The following is a 17944-nucleotide window of genomic DNA, read 5'->3' as shown; positions in this document are numbered from 1 at the left end:
TATTCCTTAGCTCTAGCCAAATTGGTTCTGTCATCCTCTTTCTCCAGCACGGCAATGCTCTACTTAAGCAATACTGCCACCCCTCCTCCTTTCCTTCCTTTCCTATCTCTTCTGAACACCTTGTACCCGGGAATATTTAACACCCAGTTCTGCTCTTCCTTGAGCCAGGTCTCTGTTATCACCACAACATCTAATTTGCACATGGAAATCTGCATTTGTAACTCTCTAGTCTTATTTACTATACTCCATGCATTCACATGCATGCATAGTAACCCTGATTTAGACTTCATGACTTCCTCCTTTACTCCAAATCCACCTATTAACTTACTATTCTCTATATTAGTGCTATCTGTCCCTCCCAGTATTTTGTGCACCCTGGCAATCCTCTCTAATATTCTCTCCTGGTTCCCACACCCTGCCAATTTAGCTTAAAGCTCCCCCCAACAGCACTAGCAAAACACCCTGCAAGGAACTCAGTTCCCGTTCTGTTCAGGTGCAACCCGTCCAGCGTGTGCAGGTGCCATCTTCCCCAGAGTCAATCCCAGTGTCTCAGGAATCTAAAGCCCTCCCTCCTGCACCATCTTTCCAGTCACACATTCATTGACTTCATCCTTCTATTTCTATACTCACTTGCACGTTGTACTGGGAATAAGCCGTAGATTACTACAGCTGCGGTCCTGCTTGCTAATGTTTGACCTATCTCCCTAAATTCTGATCACAGGACTATGTCTCCCTTCCTACATAAGTTATTGGTATCAATGTGGACCATAACCGCAGCATGATCACCCTCCAGCCGCTCAGTGACATCCTTGACCCTGGCACCACGTGGGCAACATACAACCCTGGAGTCACATCTATGGCCACAGAAACACTTGTCTGTTCCACTAACCAATGAATCCACTATCACTATTGCTCTCCCTTTCTTTTCCTCCCCTCCTGTACAGCCAGGCCGCTCGTGGTGCCAATAATGTGGCTCTGACTGTAGACCTCTGAGAGCTTCCAAAATGGAAAACCAATTTGTGAGTGGAACCCCAGGGTACTCCTGCACCACCTACCTAGTTCTTTTGGATTTCAATTCCCTTTCTGCCTCCAGGCTCCTAATCTGTGGTGTAACCACCTCTCTGAACATGGTATCCATGTAGCTCTCAGCCTTGCGGATGCGCCACAGTGACTCCAGCCACCGCTCAAGCTCTGAAACCCAGAGCTCAATGTTCTGCAGCTGGAAGAGGTTCCTGCACATGTGGTCATTTAGGACACCAGTAGTATCCATGACTTCCCACAAATTACAGGACATACATTCCACTCAACCAAGCTTCCCTGCAGTATCTTAGCTTTGTTTTACTTTGGTTTATTTATATTACTTTATTATACTGGCCCTGACTTTCCCTTATTCCTGGCAGTTCTCACTTGAATCCAAGTATAGCTAATTCTTTAAAAATAATGCACTTTTCTAAGTTACAGCAATTTAAAGACAGTCCCTAACAGCAATTTCTAACCAACCAATGAAATTACGGTTTTCTGGTGATGTCACTATTTGTTTTTTCTCACTCTCCTTTTGAGCTCAGCGTGGGTCACCTCCCAGCAGCTGACTGATCCCACTCCTCTCCAACTCCCTGGTAAGTGGTGTAGGCCTCAAGCCTCAGTCCTGATTTACACTCTCCCACTCCAGGTTGCTTCCTTGCAGGTCTGCTGCCTCTCTCTCAGAGGATCGTTAATCTTTGGAATTATTTTCCTCAGAGAGCAGTGGAGGCTGGGTTATTGAATATATTCAAGGCAGAGTTAGGCAGATTTTTGATCTGCAAGACAGTCAAGGATTAAGGGGTGGGTGGTGGGGGTTGGGTAGAGGCACGCAGGAAAGTGGAGTTAAGGCCACAGTCAGATCAGTCGTGATTTTATTGAATGTCGGAACAAGCTTGAGGTACTAGAGGTATAGGTGCACAATTGGCCATTTCAGTGAGAAAAGTAAACATTTAAATTAATGGTACGGCCTGCGGTGTAGTGAGGCTTGATAATTTGCACACTCCTCCTGGTCATATCAAGTTGGAATGTTTTTCTTATTTGTTCCTTGAAAGTGTGAAATTCTGGCAAGGCCACATTAAATCTCTGTCGATAGCTGTCCTGAGAAGGTGGAGGTGGGACTGCTACTTGAACTGCTGTGGTCGTTGCAATGATGGTGCTCTTACAATGATGTTAGGCATGGATATTGGCTCAGCAATGCTGAAGGACTGGTAATATATGTCCCAGTCAGGATGTTGTATGATTTGGAGGAAACCTGGCGGTAAAGGTGTTCCAAGACATAGCTGTTCTTTTCCTTCTTGATAGAAGCAATCACAGGCGGGGTAGTGGAGTAGTCAAAGTAATTTTGGTGAGTTGCTGCAGTGTATCCCATAGAGTATACAAACTGCAGCCATGGTGCATTGATGGTGGAGCAGGTAAGTATCGAGTCCAGCAGCATGAGTATTGATCTGCATGAAGTAGGTTCTAAGAGGTGACTTCTGTGAGGACCATTTCCTGTCAGGAGTATGGGATTATAGAAAATGCCCACTATCACATTGGTATTCACAGAATCACAGAATTGTTACAGTGCAGAAGGAGGCTATTTTGCCCATCATGTCTGCACTGGCTCTCCGAATGAGCAAATCACTGCGTGTTATTCTTCTGCCCTCTCCCTATAACCCTTCACATTCTTCCTCTTCAAAGAACAGTCTAATTCCCTTTTGAAAGCCTCAATTGAACTTACATCCATCACACTCTCAGGCAGAGCATTCCAGACCTTAACCTCCTGCTGTGTGGTTTTTTTTTCTCGTATCTCTTTAGCTTCTTTTGCTAAATATTTAAAATCTGCATCCTCTTGTTCTTGATCCTTTCATAAGTGGGAACAGTTTCTCCCTATTTACTCTGTCCAGGCCCCTCATGATTTTGAGCACATCTATCAAATCTCCTCTCAGCCTTCTCTTCTCCAAGGAAAACAACCCAAACTTCTCCAATCTATCTTCACACCTGAAGTTCCTCATCTCTGGAACCACTCTCCTGAATTTTATGATGTTAGCAGTATCATCCTGTTCTGGTACGGTATCCATGTAGAAGCATGAATATCCAAATATTATTTAACTCACTAACATCTTCGTCCTACCTCCTCACATTCAATGAGAGCATTGTAAAGGAAATATCATTTTTCCCTAATAATACTGTGGGATGCTGTGAAGCAGGCCTGTGGGGACGGTGTATGTGTTGTGTGTGTGTATGACTAATTTAATTAAACTGAAGACAGTCAGACTGCAAGGTTTCAATTATCAAAGGGATAAGGTGTAAAAGCAGGTATTTTAATGGGCAAGCTAAGACGAGATCCCAGTAGATACAGTATGAATGGGAATTTGCATTATGAGATAAGTGAGGAGCTTATTGGTTGCTGTTTGAATTCAAAGAGACATGATCAGAAGTTTTACAACTGGCAAAATCATAAATAAATAAGGCAAAGTTATTAAGTCTTTTTTTCCCAAAAGTGCTGGCCATAATGACAACATGAAAGATTTTTATATTCTGGGAAAGGTAACTTCCAAAGAAAGTTTAGAATAATGGATTTAAAGATCAAAGGGGTGAAAATATATTTAAGAAATGATTGAAAGCTGTATGGGGAGTGGCCATGTGAGATCTTGAAAGGTAGGCTTTGTGAAGACAGACTTGTTAAAAGCACCCTCTAGCCACTCCAGAGAAGCGCTTGTTCCAGAAAGCAAGGTTTTGTTAAAATCCTTGGAATTTCCATTGCCAAAATTAAGGAATAGAGAAGCTGTGAAATACCTCCCTTGTAGCAATGGGGTGCGTTATGGTGATATTACTGGATGTTTTATATATTAAGATTCTATTTGGACTGTTGCTTGAAAAGGATGTTTATTTTGGGACTCCAGTTAGTAGAAATCTCATGGAAATGTTTTAGGACTAAATTTATTTCTGTAACTATTATCATGTGTGTTTAAGTTTTATTTTATTTTGTTAATAAATGTTTTCATTTAATATTTAAAACTTCTAAATTTACTTCTACCTTCAGTGCACATACCCTTCTCATAATAAAAATACAAATTGCAAATTGTTGTGCTAGCTTGGCCAAGTTTCCCTTTGGGATTTGGTCAGTCCAGTAATTATCTCCTGCCATATCATAACAGAATTTATATCTTATCTGTGGATAGTAAAAACCAATTTTGATCTCACCCAAACAGAACAAAAAATCTTTAGATGTACAAGTTGAATTTTTTACTTTACCCAGCAGAAGTTATCATGGTACCTTTGGGAGTCTTGCGGCATGTTTCATCGGAATCCCACCAGCTGTAGCAGTTTTCCCATGGCAAAGGTGATTGGAAGGAAACAAAGAAGTAGAATAGGCAGTAGCTGACGATGCAATTGGAGTAAAGGCTTTGAATTGCTGACATAAGAAACGTTAGGATACCCACACCTTCAATTGCGAACAAAGGAATTTAAAATAGAATATCACAGGCAAAATCTTTAACATTCACATGCATGCAAGCTGGTTGAACATAAAAATGTGTTTTGTTGCAAATGGTCAATTATAAGAAAGAATTATAAGAAAATTCATATAGCACCTGTCACAGCCAAAGCACTTTACAACCAATTAAGTACTATTTGAAGTGTAGTCACTGGCTTAATGTAGTTAATTAAACCTGGCAGCCAATATGCACACAGCAAGATCCAACAAATAGTAATGTGATGATCTGTTGTTGTGATGCTGGATGAGGGACAAACATTGACCGGGAACACTGGGGATAACTCCCCTGCTCTTCTTCAAAATAGTGTTAGGGGATCTTTTACCTGAGAAGGCAGACAGGGTCTTGGTTTGACGTCTCATTCGAAAGCCATTATCTCTGACAGTGCAGCATTCCCTCAACTGCAAGATTACATGTTTGATATAGGCTGACCAAACTTAAAAACTTGACCAAATTTCACATACTAGCAGAACCAAAAAGACTTTTTAAAATAACATGAAGTTACTTTTTCACAGATAAGAAAGAACCATTGGACATTAATGGAAAACAAAACCCTCCCAAGCCTTGGTATGTTTGGCGCTGAGCCCCACAGCCCTACATTTAGTTAAAAGGAACTAAAAACAACAAACAACTATGGTTCAAAGCTGTGTTAAGTCTTTCAGTTAACCATAACTAAATAGGAATTGTCTGGAATATGAGAGTTAATTAGTGTGTAGGGCCATAGTGAACACTTTGCATTTCAATAGTTTGATAAGAAATTAGAATTGGATAAATATTATGAGCAGCTCTGAACATGCATAACTGATAAAAAACCAATATGAACTATGAAACCTAAGAAAGCTGACTTAAAGGCCAGAGATAGGATGCTTCAAGGGAATTACAAAACTGCCTGTGGGGAATGGCACAGGATGAGATAAGGCAAGGTGGTGTAAAATCTGATTGATTCAGACTCTTGAAGCTCATGCAGGGTGGGCTTTCACCCCATTGTTTAAACAAGGAACTTGACACACCTTTGGGTATTTTATATTCAGAAGAGCTTATAGGACAATAAGACCCTGTCAATATAACAACCAAGGTACACCCCTGAAAAATGATATAAAAGATATTGTAAAAAGATAACCAGCACTGCAGTCAGGAAGGAGTGGCTTGACCTGTCACCCAGGAAGATCTACAATCAACCTGGAGCTGAACATTTGCCGGCCATTGTATGTAAACTCTTTTGTAACATGATGGTACACTGCTCCAATTGCAGTTTTGAATCTATTTTTAGGAAAGTAACTCTTTAAACATAGTTCAGACATTATTGTCATTTTCTCAGTAGTGGAGGCTTACAAAGTTTAAATTAAGTGCACAAGTCTCTGGAATGGTATTTGAATCCACGATGTTCCAACTCAGAGGTAAGAGCACTAGTAACTAAATCCATTAACAGTATGAGTGTGCACTTGGATTGCCAAAGAAGGGCTTTAAGACTAGAGGCGAGTGAATGTACTATAAATCTAGCCAGCCCTATGACTTAAGGGATGAAGTACTCTGCAATAAAAACTGGAATGTGGCAGTTTGGATCTTCCACTTGCCTCAACTCAGTATTGACATTGATGAGGTCTCCAGAGGTTATAGCATATAAGTTATTTACATGGATACTCAGCTGGGGTGCTGGCAAATGGCTGCTACTGCAGGAGGCAGCCTTTGCATTGAAAGGCAAATGGAATTGATGTTGAGACAAAATGATGGAACCTTTCAAGAATCTAAACGGAGAAACTGAGAAAAAAATACATATTCAGATAGCATATTTTGCAACTGCAGGACATCCCAAAGCATTTCAGAGCCAATGAAGTACCTTTGAAATCATTTTTGGAATAAATGAACATTTCAGGAGGCAGTTTGCAGACAGAAAATTTACTTGAAACAGCAATGAGACAAATGATTAGAAAATTTGTTTTTGATGGTGACGGCTAAACGTTAGCCAGGGCGTTGAATCCATATTTTCTTGCACCTAATGCTTCAATATAATCACCTTAATTGTACATAAATCTCCCTATTAGTTTTAGCCTGAAGGCAATGATTTCAAAGTGACGGGTTTTTATTATCTGTCAGAAAAAATGTGGTAGGTATTCTAAATAGCTGCTGGTATATTGTTTGGATGTATTCGTTAGTCTTATGACACACTACCCAGTAACAACACACAAACGATTCTTCTAACCTTGCTGTGTATTGGCAATACACTCTAACCCTTCCCTCCGTGATGCTGGATGATCTGTCCTTAGCAAAGGACTCGGCTTTTTCCACTTACACTCCCACCAAAATAAATTTCAAGCACAGCATGAAATTTATGTTGAGCTTTTCTCCTTCTGTTATCTAGGTCTCTGTGCTCATTCCTTGGCCAGGGGTCCTCCCCTAATTAGTGGACACTTTCACCCATCTCCTACATTCTCCCTCCACCTGGACCCCTCCCCCTGGCCTCCTGCCCACTCTTGATCTGTGACATTGGCCGTTAATAAGAGGCTGACCATCTGTTCAAGGTCCAGCTCGGCATAACTTGGCAGAGGTGAGTAAAAAGGGTACCAGACCAGCCTGCTCAGGGTTTGGTGGGATTGCTGCAGACTAGCAAGAGACCTCCACTCAAAAACAAGTGTTTCTTTATTGTCAGGAAGATATAATAATGTTATTGGAATTTATTGTAAAATAGTGGTATCTGTGTGTGTGTGTGTGAGCGAGAGAGAGGGGAAGACTTAATTGAATTAAGCTGGTCTGAAGGCTTTGATGTGTTAAAAGATAAACTAGGTTTGAAATGTTAAGTAGGTAAACATAGGTGTCAAGGGAATATTTGCATTTTTAAATAAACCAGACTAGATTGCTTTCAAATGAAGGGGTGAAATGTGTCACCTAGCCAGGTGAAGTTCAGAAACAGTGTGTTTATTTTCCCAAAGGTTACTAGTAAATTTAGTACCATGAGATATTTTTATTATCAGAAATGTAAAGTCCAAAGACATAGCGAAACAATGGGAATTTGCATTCAATAGGGAAAATATGTATAAAGGAGCAAAAGCTGTGTGTAAGGGTAGGCATTTTAAGATCTAACAAGTGTGAAACGCCTTCAGCATCTATGCCTCAAGCTGCTGCCTATAACAAACTGAAGTTAAGAAAAATCAATTTGAACTGGATTGTACAGGGTATCATGTTCCTTGCCTGGGTCTTTTCAAACCTATGTGCTTTACTGTTGCCTTAACGAAAGTGTAACTGGGAGTCAGATTAAGTAGGGAATTTAGAAGTTATTATAGTAGTAATTTGTGGGCATATGTATGTGCTTAAAATAATTTCTCTTATTAATAAATGTATAATCTAGTTTTGTAAAAACCTAAAAGACTTGGGGAGGAATTTTCCCGTCTGCGAGCAGGGGACATGGATGGTAAATGAAATTTTCAACAGAATAACTTTTTCACTTTGGGAACCGATCTCCCTGAGGCAGTACTTAGTCTCAGGGAGATCGGAGCACTCCTTCGCGTGCATGCACAAAGGAGCGCACTTCCGCATTTGGCATTTGGTATTACTCCCAGCACCACTCCCATTCTGAGAGGTATTGCCAGGCTGAAGGATGGGACAGATCACTTGTTTGTTCCATTTTCTGTAATAATCATTCCTTTGAAATGGCTGTAAACAGGGCTGGGATTGTACGCTATCCTGCACCCTCCCACCTCCCCCCAAGGCGGGGACTGGCAGGTATGGAAGGGCTGTAAAATCAGGTGTGATGTTGGGGAGTGGCATGCCAATCGCCTTCCTGCCTCTGCGGGTATCTTACAAGCAGCAGAGGGGGAGCTCATGCCAAATGGTGAAGTACCCTGGCAGCCCATCTCTGGGCTTTGGGGAGGGCTGGTGTCCTTCTTGATCAGACGCTCTATGCCTCATGAGGGACCCCAATATCAGGAAGAGCCACCCCTGTTCGAATAATCCTTCAGTCTCGCAATGCAACACCTCTCTACCTACCCCCATGCCCCGCTCTGGCATATGCTGCAGTTCCAGCAATGGCTACTGATCCCATTGGCGCTTCTACAATTGAGGAGCTGCCAGACCTCTGATTAATCTGGAGGGGGGGATATCCTGCTTCAGGGGTACAGAAGCCATGACTTCCGGCAACCGATTGAGTGTGGCTTCCAGGACTAGCGGTCGCAACTGCCAAGTACTCACGCAGGCCACCAGGGTGTACCGGCATGGGGCATGTGTCCTCCTCTGCTGATTTAAAATACCAGTGGAGACAGGAAGGCAATAGGCATGGCACCCCCACCATCCAATCTGATTTTATGCCCCATTTTGCCCCGCCCGCCAGCCTGTATCTGGGGTTGGGGGCTGTGGTAATCTGAGGTGCAATACACCTTTAAGAGAATGTGAGCTGATTGACAACGTGATTGTATTCCTGAATTGCTGTGTAGCACAGGCTACACTATTAATCAGTAGTTTTAGAGTAGGGTTTGGTTTGAGAAGACACCTGTGTTAGTTCTCCATCACTTATGTTAATAGACAGCATGTGCTTCATCTTACAATGGTCTCTTCGTCTGCATCAACTTGATTACCAACTCACTCATCAGTAGTTAGATGTGCAACTGTGTTCACTGAGTAAAGCGATCTGATAGAAGGAACATAACGGGGGGGTGGGGGGTGGGGGGGGGGGGGGGGGGGAGAGGCGTGGCACAAAATTCTGGCCCTGTTTACAATCATTCCAAAGAAAAGCAGTGTAATGATTACAGAAAATGATGTAGAAATTTGATCTGTCCTATCTTCAGCCTCTAAGGGCTGGAGTGGAGCTGGGAGTAACACACTTGCAATGCCACACTTGGAGGTGGTAACCCTGCACACTGTGAGCTAAATCTCGACCCAGCTTTTAGAGGTTGTGAGGGGAAGTCTACTAGGAAGTAAAATTCATTGGAGGAAGGAATTGGGAATGTACCTAAACATCAAGGGGGGCTTCAGGAATATATCATTGTTTCTAAGGAATTCACAGGAACATTTGGTATTTGCTGGGTGCCCCACAGAAGTTACCACCAGGGATTTCACACCCAAAATAGTTTGAAAACTGCTGTCTTAAATTGCTACCCAGATTGAGTTCCTTTCCATAAACACTGACCTTGTAGGATGGGCACAACTTTCCACACTTGAGGAGGTCCAAGGCTGGTAAACTGCCCCAAGGAAGATTCCATAAAAAACATTGGCAACCCAGCAATAAACAGCATGATTATGTAGGGAATAAGAAAAACACCTGGAAAACAACAGTTAGAATGGAGAAAGATTATTGTGGCATTAGAGTTGCCACATTTGTATGTGCACTACTGGAGTGGAAAGCAACACGTCCAATTGTACGTGAATGCACCTGGCAACATAATGGTAGGCTCATTTACCCTTAATGGCCTGTCTTACATGAATCCAGAGGGTTACAATGCACCAAAGGCAGACAGGGTGTTGAAAGTAACTTGGATGCTGAGCACAGCTATGTGCTAGGCTCATTAGGCCTCTTGAGTTCCTTTTAAAGTAAGCAGCTGCCTCATAATAGAGCTGGAGCATGTGAGCAGTGTGGGTATGGTGCCTGTCTGTGATGGGAATGGGGTGTCAAAACAAAAGCAACACTGCCAATTAAAATAACACAAGCTCCTGCATGTTACCCTCTGGCAGCTGCCCACCAGTAATCTCCTTTCCAATGCCCCCTTCTTCCCCACTCCCCTGCCAAGAAATTGCACTGCGCAGAAAGACTGTCAGCAGCCCTCTACTGGCCACTGGCACCTGATATTCTGGTTGTGGCACTCCCAATTATTGTGTCATGAGTAGTATCTGAAAATTCTGCCAATGGATTAACCTTGCACTTTCCAGCAAGGGTCAGGCTGTTTGTCCGCGTGAGATGGCATTTTTCATTTAAACCTCTCACTCCCCTTGTTGCTCACAGGAGGGCAGTCCCTTATTATTCCACTATTTCACAACTTAGAACAAAACGCATAAAGATAACCAGAACATTCAGGCTCATATCCTACTGCATCGCCCACAACATCCAAGCTGTATGTAAAAAGAAAGACTTGCATTTATACAGCATTTGCATGATCTCAGGGTGGCCCAAAGCGCTTTGCAACCAATGAGGTACTTTTGAAGAATAGTCACTGCTGTAATGGAAGGCAAAATCCGCCACACCAAGTTTCTTCAAAGTGCTGCAAACCTGGCACTGAGAGCATGCTATCAGAGCTCAGCTTTGTTGGGTCGTATGGAGGACTCCCACATACCAAAGGCAATACTCTACAGCCAGCTGAGCACGGGTACCTGCACCACAGGGCATCCCAACTTAGATATAAAGACAACCTGAAAGCCAACCTCAGAGCTTGCAAGCTGGATCCCAATACATTGGAAAAACAACCTTGGACAGACCCAAATGGAGAAGTCTCTGTCATCAAGCCATTTCGACATTTGAGGGGAACAGGGTCAAGTGCTTTCAGGGCAAACGAGCGCGGCACAAAGCCAATGCCTCCATCCATCCCTCCAACACTGACTTCATTAGCAGGATTTGCAATCGGTTATGCAAATCGAGACTTGGCCGAATGTTACATATAAGACGACTCCAACCTAGACTGTAAACCAGTCTTTTTTTTTTAAACTTACTGAACACACATTCATCGAAATAACAGGAGAATCCATCAATGCAAGAAACATGACAACCAATTAGCGGACAGCAAGCTCGTATAAACAGAAATGCAATAGTGGCCAAATAATTTGCGTCACCTGAAGGACAGCACCTCTGACAGTGCAGCACTCTCTCAGTACTGCACTGGAGTGTCAGCCGAAATCTTGTACTCAAGTTTCTGGAGTGGGATTTGAATCCACAACCAGAGGTGAGATTGCTCAAGAAGTCTTACAGGGGCAGCTAACACAAAGTAAATGTGCTTCAGCTAGAATTACATTGCATATCTGATGCCGGAAGTGAAATAGAAGCTATGTTTTCAAGAACTCACTGCTTCTATGGAATTGGTGTTAAGTCTTGCACAATGATGGAAAATTTCTCCTCGAGCTAAAACACTTTCAATTCAAGTTCACAATGATGTCATTGCTGGGTCATTTAAAAAAGCCTATACTTCAGATAAACAATTGGAATAGCGCAAAGATAGATTTGCTGTACAATCCTAAATAGCTCACCAGTCACACCAATCCTCCTGCTGCTTTAGCCCCATTTACCACCAATCATTCCTCTACTAACGTTTTTCAAGCTTGTATTCTCTCGTTAATTTAGGGAGCTTTTTTTGTTAAATTGTTCATGGGATATGGGTGTCACTGGCCATCCCTAATTGGCCTTGAGAGTTGTTACAAGTCCAGGACAGTCAGAGCTGTTACAAGGCCAGACCAGGTAAGAATGACAGATTTCCTTCCCTAAAGGGGCATTAATGAGTCAGATGGGTTTTTACTTTTGATAGTTTCATGCCACCTGAGATTAGCTTTCCATTCTAGAGTTTTTTGACTAATTAATTGAATTTAAATTCCATCAACTGCTGTGGTGGGATTTGAACACATGTTCCCACAGCATTAGCCTGAGCCTTTGGGTTACTAATCCAGTGACATTACCACTTCACCACCACCTCCACAGCACGATTGTGTCCATGTGTCACCTTTATGAATCAATGAACTATTCCCCTTCATTTTCTGCCTTTCTCTTCCTTGTATTTTAATTTCACTACTGTACCTCCACCATTTTTGTAAACCAGGAAAGGGAATCTCCAGACATTGCCCAGTCCCACAGTGTAGCCAACCACTGAGAGCAAGTAGTCAGCTTTCAAGGCCCAGTTGCCTCGTTCCAAGTTCTCATCAGGTGACTCTAAATGCTCATCATCGTCAATCTGAAGCAAGGAAGAAATGGCACATTCGGGAAGTTAGACAGATCGAAGACTAAAAATTTAACATTGTCAACCTAGAAAACTTGCAAAAAGCTAACATAAAGCTCCAAAAATCAAATTTGAAGCATGCCCACACCCCTCATTCTCCCCACACACCACCCCAGAAACATTACCTTATCAAAGGGAGCTACAAACACATTGAACCAAGTAGATAGAGGGCAAAGGGATTGGGACAAAGACTCACTAAAACTCGAGTTTCAGGTTTATTCAAAATCCTGAACAAGAAACGAAAGGCAGAAAAGTGCAGTCTGCAGCAGTGGTGCGTTACAAACCTTTGAACCCCGAGCATGTTAAAACTACAAAGAAGTGATAGGGGTAGGACGTCTCAGAAAAAAACCTTTGAACCTTCTTAACCAAAAATAGAAAGTGCTGGGGATACTCAGCTGATCTGGCAGCATCTGTGGAGAGAGAAACAGAGTTAATGTTTAAAGTTGAATCTGACTTCCTCGGAACTGAAGGGAGTGGGAGGAAGAACAAAAGGGAAGGTTTGGGATAGGGAAAAGCGGTGGGACAGATTAAATGATATAGATATCATGGACAAAGGGAGTGGTAATGGTTTTGGTAAAAAAACAAAGCCTTTGTCCCGTGTGAGTGTGAATGGCAAAACAATAAACAGCTCCGTCTGAAAGCACAAAGATGAAAAACAAGATTCAGACCGGCACATGGCAAAAAAATTATTAAAAAAGTCATTTTGATTCGAAATTTTAACCCTGTTTCACTCTCCACAGATGCTGCCAGACCTGCTGAGTATTTCCAGCACTTTCTGTTTTTATTTCAGATTTCCCATCATCCATAACATTTTTGCTTTTACATTGGATCTTCTTGTTAGGAGTCATTTCTCAACATTTTGGAGCCCATGGTCACACGATTTGAATGCCTAGTGCCCGCATTTTTGGTGCTATGCTGTTGTTGCAGGTCCAAAATGGTGTCTGTATCACATGCACACACCTTCTGCAGGCCACACCCGACAGACACACTTTGGGGAAGTCGTTAACCTGGGCATTGCAAGCACACTCCCGAAGTATGCAGAATAGGCAAGTAGTGACATCAGTCAGCGTGCAACGCTGGATTATGTCTGACCTGCCGGAGCGGAAACATGCATTCAGCAGCAGGAAGGATTCCCCCAGCAGTGTTATTTAAAGGGATCATCAATGTGCAGGTTAGCTGTTGCTTGATTCCTCCTAGTTGTTACTAAGTTAGTACAAGTGTTTGGTGGTTTGCAGTGTTAGTTAAAAATGGTAACATTTGCATGGAGTAGTATGGCAAATGGTGAAAGCCTTGGTTCTGATTTCAAGAGTTTTCTTGGGCCCCTGGCTTCCAGTGATGGGTGCAATTGTTTTCATCCCCCTGTGCCTGCAGCATGAGAGAGAATGAGCAGAGGTGACACAGAGGAAGACCCTGCTGCTCAAAGAGGGAGGAGTAGAAGGAGGAGCAGAAGTGCGCTCAGCAGGAGACCAGGCTGTTCAGAGAGCATTTCCCCTATCTCACCCTCCGCAATGAACAGTATATGTGATCTCACTGCTTCACTAAGGAGGTGCTCACTGAAATCTGTCCCCTCTTGCAGGCAGACCTGCAGTCCAAGAGCAGTGCAAGGACGGCATTGTCAGTGACTATGAAAGTAACCCATTGGGCTCCTTCCAGGCTGGATCAGGTGATACTCCCAACCTATTACAGTTCACCATCCTGTGTTGTATAAGGGAGGTCGCCAACACTCTGTATGTGAAGAGAGGGGAATGTATTGCCTTCTCTCTTTCCAGACAGAAGCAGGTGGAGTTTGCAGGTGGCTTCACCAGGATAGTGGGCTTCCCATAGTGCAGGGTGCCACTGAACGCACCCACATTGCTTTTCAGGCACTGCATGTAAAAGCAGAGATGTACCACAAACACAATGAGTTCCACTCCCTCAATGTCCAGCTGGCATGTGACCACATTCTGCACATGATTCTTTTCAATGCCCTGAAGTCATGAGCATTCATTCTGTACCAATCAGCTGCATAATCTGTACTTGAGTCTCTATGAGAGAACAGAGGGTGGCTTCTGGGTGACCAGGAATATCTGCTGACTTCCTGCCTCATGACTCCAGTGCACAACCTACCCACATATGTGCAGTATTGTATAGCGAGAGCTATGCTGCTACATGAAGTGTGATCGAGCAGATCAATGGGGTTTTCACTGCCTGAATCATTCTGGAGGAGCTGCAGTACTCATCAGGGAGTGTTTCATGATTCATCATGGTCCACTGCATTCTGCACTATCTCACCACCATGAGGGTACAGCCCTTATCACCGGGGATACAGTGAGCGGAAGAGGAAGATGCCCTCGAGCAATATAAAGTGAGTCTGTTGCTACGGCAATGAAGAAGTGTGGTACGGTGGAATTAGTCAACAGCCCAACATTGCACCAGATTTGCATTTGATTTGTGGCATTTGTAAATGATACTGAGTAGGGCCCCATGAATAAATCAAAATTTAGGTTTTCAACACCTCTAAGGAATTGAAAGTCTAGGAGTCCCTTCCTAGCTTCACTACCCTCTATGTTCTCCAGCCCAATATCCACAGCTTTTCCTGTTCAAATCCGGCCCACTATGCATTCACTAACTCGTTCCACTTCATAACAAGCATACACAGAGGAACGCTCAACCATCTTGTCCACACCCTGGACCTCCTCCCTATGTTCTTGTGTCTCACTGCAACTCTCCTCACCAACAAAAGCCTCATCAAAACTGACTTCAGCCACTCATCCAATCTCCCTCTTATTCCTGACTGTCAAATATGAAGGATCTTTCCACATTGTACAATGCTAATAGATCTATACAAATGGAAATAGCTACTGTTGTATTTGTGTAAAATTCCCCTGTCTGCTGTTTTAAACTAAACCTCAGTTATGCTTCTGGACTCTAACTAGATGTCCTTCTTGAGCTGTGTGCTAACGTGTGCAGATGAATCTTTCCCCCATGTGATTCCATGCACACAATATCTGGTTAAGTGTCATAACCTACAAGGTGAATAGTATCCCTTATTGCTGTACTTTGCTTGTTAGATTCGACGTTTTCTTCTTTATTCTTTACATGGGATGTGGGTGTTGCTGGCCAGGCCAGCATTTGTTGCTCGTCCCTAACTTTCTTTAAACTGAGTAGCTTGATAGACCGTTTCATAGGGCAGTTAGGAGTCAATCACATTGCTCTGGGTCTGGAGTCTGACCAGAAACAGAATTGGACTAGCCATATAAATACTGTGGCTACAAGAGCAGTCAGAGGCTAGGAGTCCTGTGGTGAGTAACTCACCTCCTGACTCCCCAAAGCCTGTCCCCCATCTACAAGGCACAAGTCAGGAGTGTGATGGAATACTCTCCACTTGCCTGGATGAGTGCAGCTCCAACAACACTCAAGAAGCTTGACACCATCCAGGGCAAAGCAGCCCATTTGATTGGCACCATATCCACAAACATTCACTTCCTCCACCACCGATGCACAGTAGCAGCAGTGTGTACCATCTACAAGACACATTGTAGGAACTCACCAAAGCTCCTTAGGTAGTACTTTCCAAACCCACGATCGCTACTATTCAGAAGGACAAGGGCAGCAGATAGATGGGAACACCACTACTTGGAAGTTCCCCTGTCAGTCACTCACCAACCTGACTTAGAAATATATCACCGTTCCTTCGCTGTTGCTGGGTCAACATCCTGGAACTCCCTTCCTAACAGCACTGTTGGTGTACCTACACCACAGGGACTGCAGCGGTTCAAGAAGGCAGCTCACCACCACCTTCTCAAGGGCGTCTAGGGATGGGCAATAAATGTTGGCCCAGCCAACAACATCCCATGAATGAATTTAAAAAGACATATAGACTAGAGCAGAAGATTTCCTTCTTGGAGGACATTAGTGAACGAGATGGGTTTTTACAACATTGATGGTAGTTGGTCACCATAACTGAGGCTAGTTTTGTATTCCAGATTTTATTAATTGAGTCGCCATGTTGGGATTTGAACCCATGTTCCTTGGGCATTAGCCTCTGGATTACTAGCCCAGTGACATTACCACTACATCAACCATATCCCATAGAGTTGTCACACCTCTTATGATCTTGACTTCAGAAAATGGACAGTGGCGCAATCTAAGAACAGAGAAATTTCAGTAAAACCATCAGGGATGCAGTGACAACAGCCAAAGAGCAGTTCATATGGGTACAGTATGTTTGGGTTGAATTTTTAGCTTGTAGACCCACTTGTTGGAGAGGGATTAGGGTGGTGGCAGCAGTGGTTAGGGAACCTAATATTTTGCAGAGTGAGCTTTTCTGCCTCCCTTCAACTCAACTACAGCATTTGTATCCTGCTTCTGGGTTTCCTGACTGATCACTGATTGCAGGCGTGATGATCACTCTCCATCCCTCACAACCACCTTCCACAATTCCATTCTCCCTACGCATTCCAATTCTCACTCTTTGCCTTTTTTCATTGCAGAACTCCAGAGAGAGACAAAGAACTGGGGATGTTCCTCTAACGAGAGCCACCCTGACCCCTGGAGAAGAGGAAACCATAGAGATTAGCAGGGCAGTGGAGTGGAGGAAGAGAGATGAGGGTTTCTCAGATAACTGGTGATAGAATTAGGTATCACTTTGCTACTTGGCATTTAACAATCAGTAATGTTGCTTTGCTGTCACTATAACTTGACTTTTTATTCTTTCTCTGCATCAGTTTGGCTTCATGTCTTTCATATCCCACAGAACTATTAAGTATGAAAGGTCGTTGTCTAAGGCTTTCAGCCATACTGCACAGAGTGGCTGGAAACTGTGTAGACCCCTCGGTTTATGTGCTTGACATGGAATGTACATCATGAATATCAAGAGTATTGAAATTGTACTTGTTGTGTTATAGATTCATTTGATGTCTCAGTGATGAGCTCTTGAGACTTGATGTTGAAATATGAACCACTTATTGTTAAACTTTAACTATGTACAGATCCCAGTTAATGTCATGCATGGTGCTTCAACCTCCATGCAGGCTTCTTCCAGAGAGTTCATTCAGTCTATTGCCATATAACTCTATACATCATACTGTGGGTGGTGCTATTCTCTAGTCACACGTTAACCTTTGCTCTGCCGAGCACCTTTACATTACAATGGCAGGCACATACAGCATCATACAACATCCCCCTTGCTTCTCAAAAGAAAACTCCTCCCTTCCAACCGAGTATAAGTGTTTACAATACAGTCTTTACTTGTTATCCCTTCTCCTCCACCTCAAGTCTCTGACTTTATAAATTCAGAGAGTCTTGAGGCTTGACAGTTCTTCCACATCTCGGTCTGTCATGTTTGGAGGAATGGTAGTAATATTCTGTGTTTCTGGTACTTGGTTATCTCCATTTGATTCACTTTTTGTGCTCCTTCGAATTGCATTTCTCTTTATTAACAGCTTGCCTGCTTTTTTCAGGCACTGTGGGTTTGTCCTGTTCCTTCCGAGGGGACTGTGCACCCCATTCATTCCTAGAGTGGACTTGAATTTTCTTTTTCCGTGGTGCCTGCCATGTTCTTGCTATTTC

General features: G+C 43.1%; 1 protein-coding gene across 1 annotated transcript in view; it reads right to left on the bottom strand.

Moving 5' to 3' along the window:
* Positions 1-15048, bottom strand: part of LOC144683195 (sodium- and chloride-dependent neutral and basic amino acid transporter B(0+)-like) — a 104145-nt gene extending 89097 nt beyond the window's left edge. The window contains exons 1-5 of the mRNA XM_078546154.1: positions 15004-15048; positions 14149-14259; positions 12196-12349; positions 9613-9744; positions 4258-4447 (exon numbers count right to left, since the gene is read on the bottom strand). Coding sequence (XP_078402280.1) covers positions 4258-4447; positions 9613-9744; positions 12196-12349; positions 14149-14259; positions 15004-15048 — 632 coding nt within the window. The remainder of the gene's footprint in view (positions 1-4257; positions 4448-9612; positions 9745-12195; positions 12350-14148; positions 14260-15003) is intronic.
* Between the last annotated feature and the right edge of the window lie 2896 nt (positions 15049-17944).

Source organism: Cetorhinus maximus, chromosome 8 (assembly GCF_964194155.1).
Source record: "Cetorhinus maximus chromosome 8, sCetMax3.hap1.1, whole genome shotgun sequence".
NCBI lineage: Eukaryota > Metazoa > Chordata > Chondrichthyes > Lamniformes > Cetorhinidae > Cetorhinus > Cetorhinus maximus.
The sequence above is the reverse complement of the archived record's forward strand: the minus strand, read 5'-3'. Positions and strand labels throughout refer to the sequence as shown.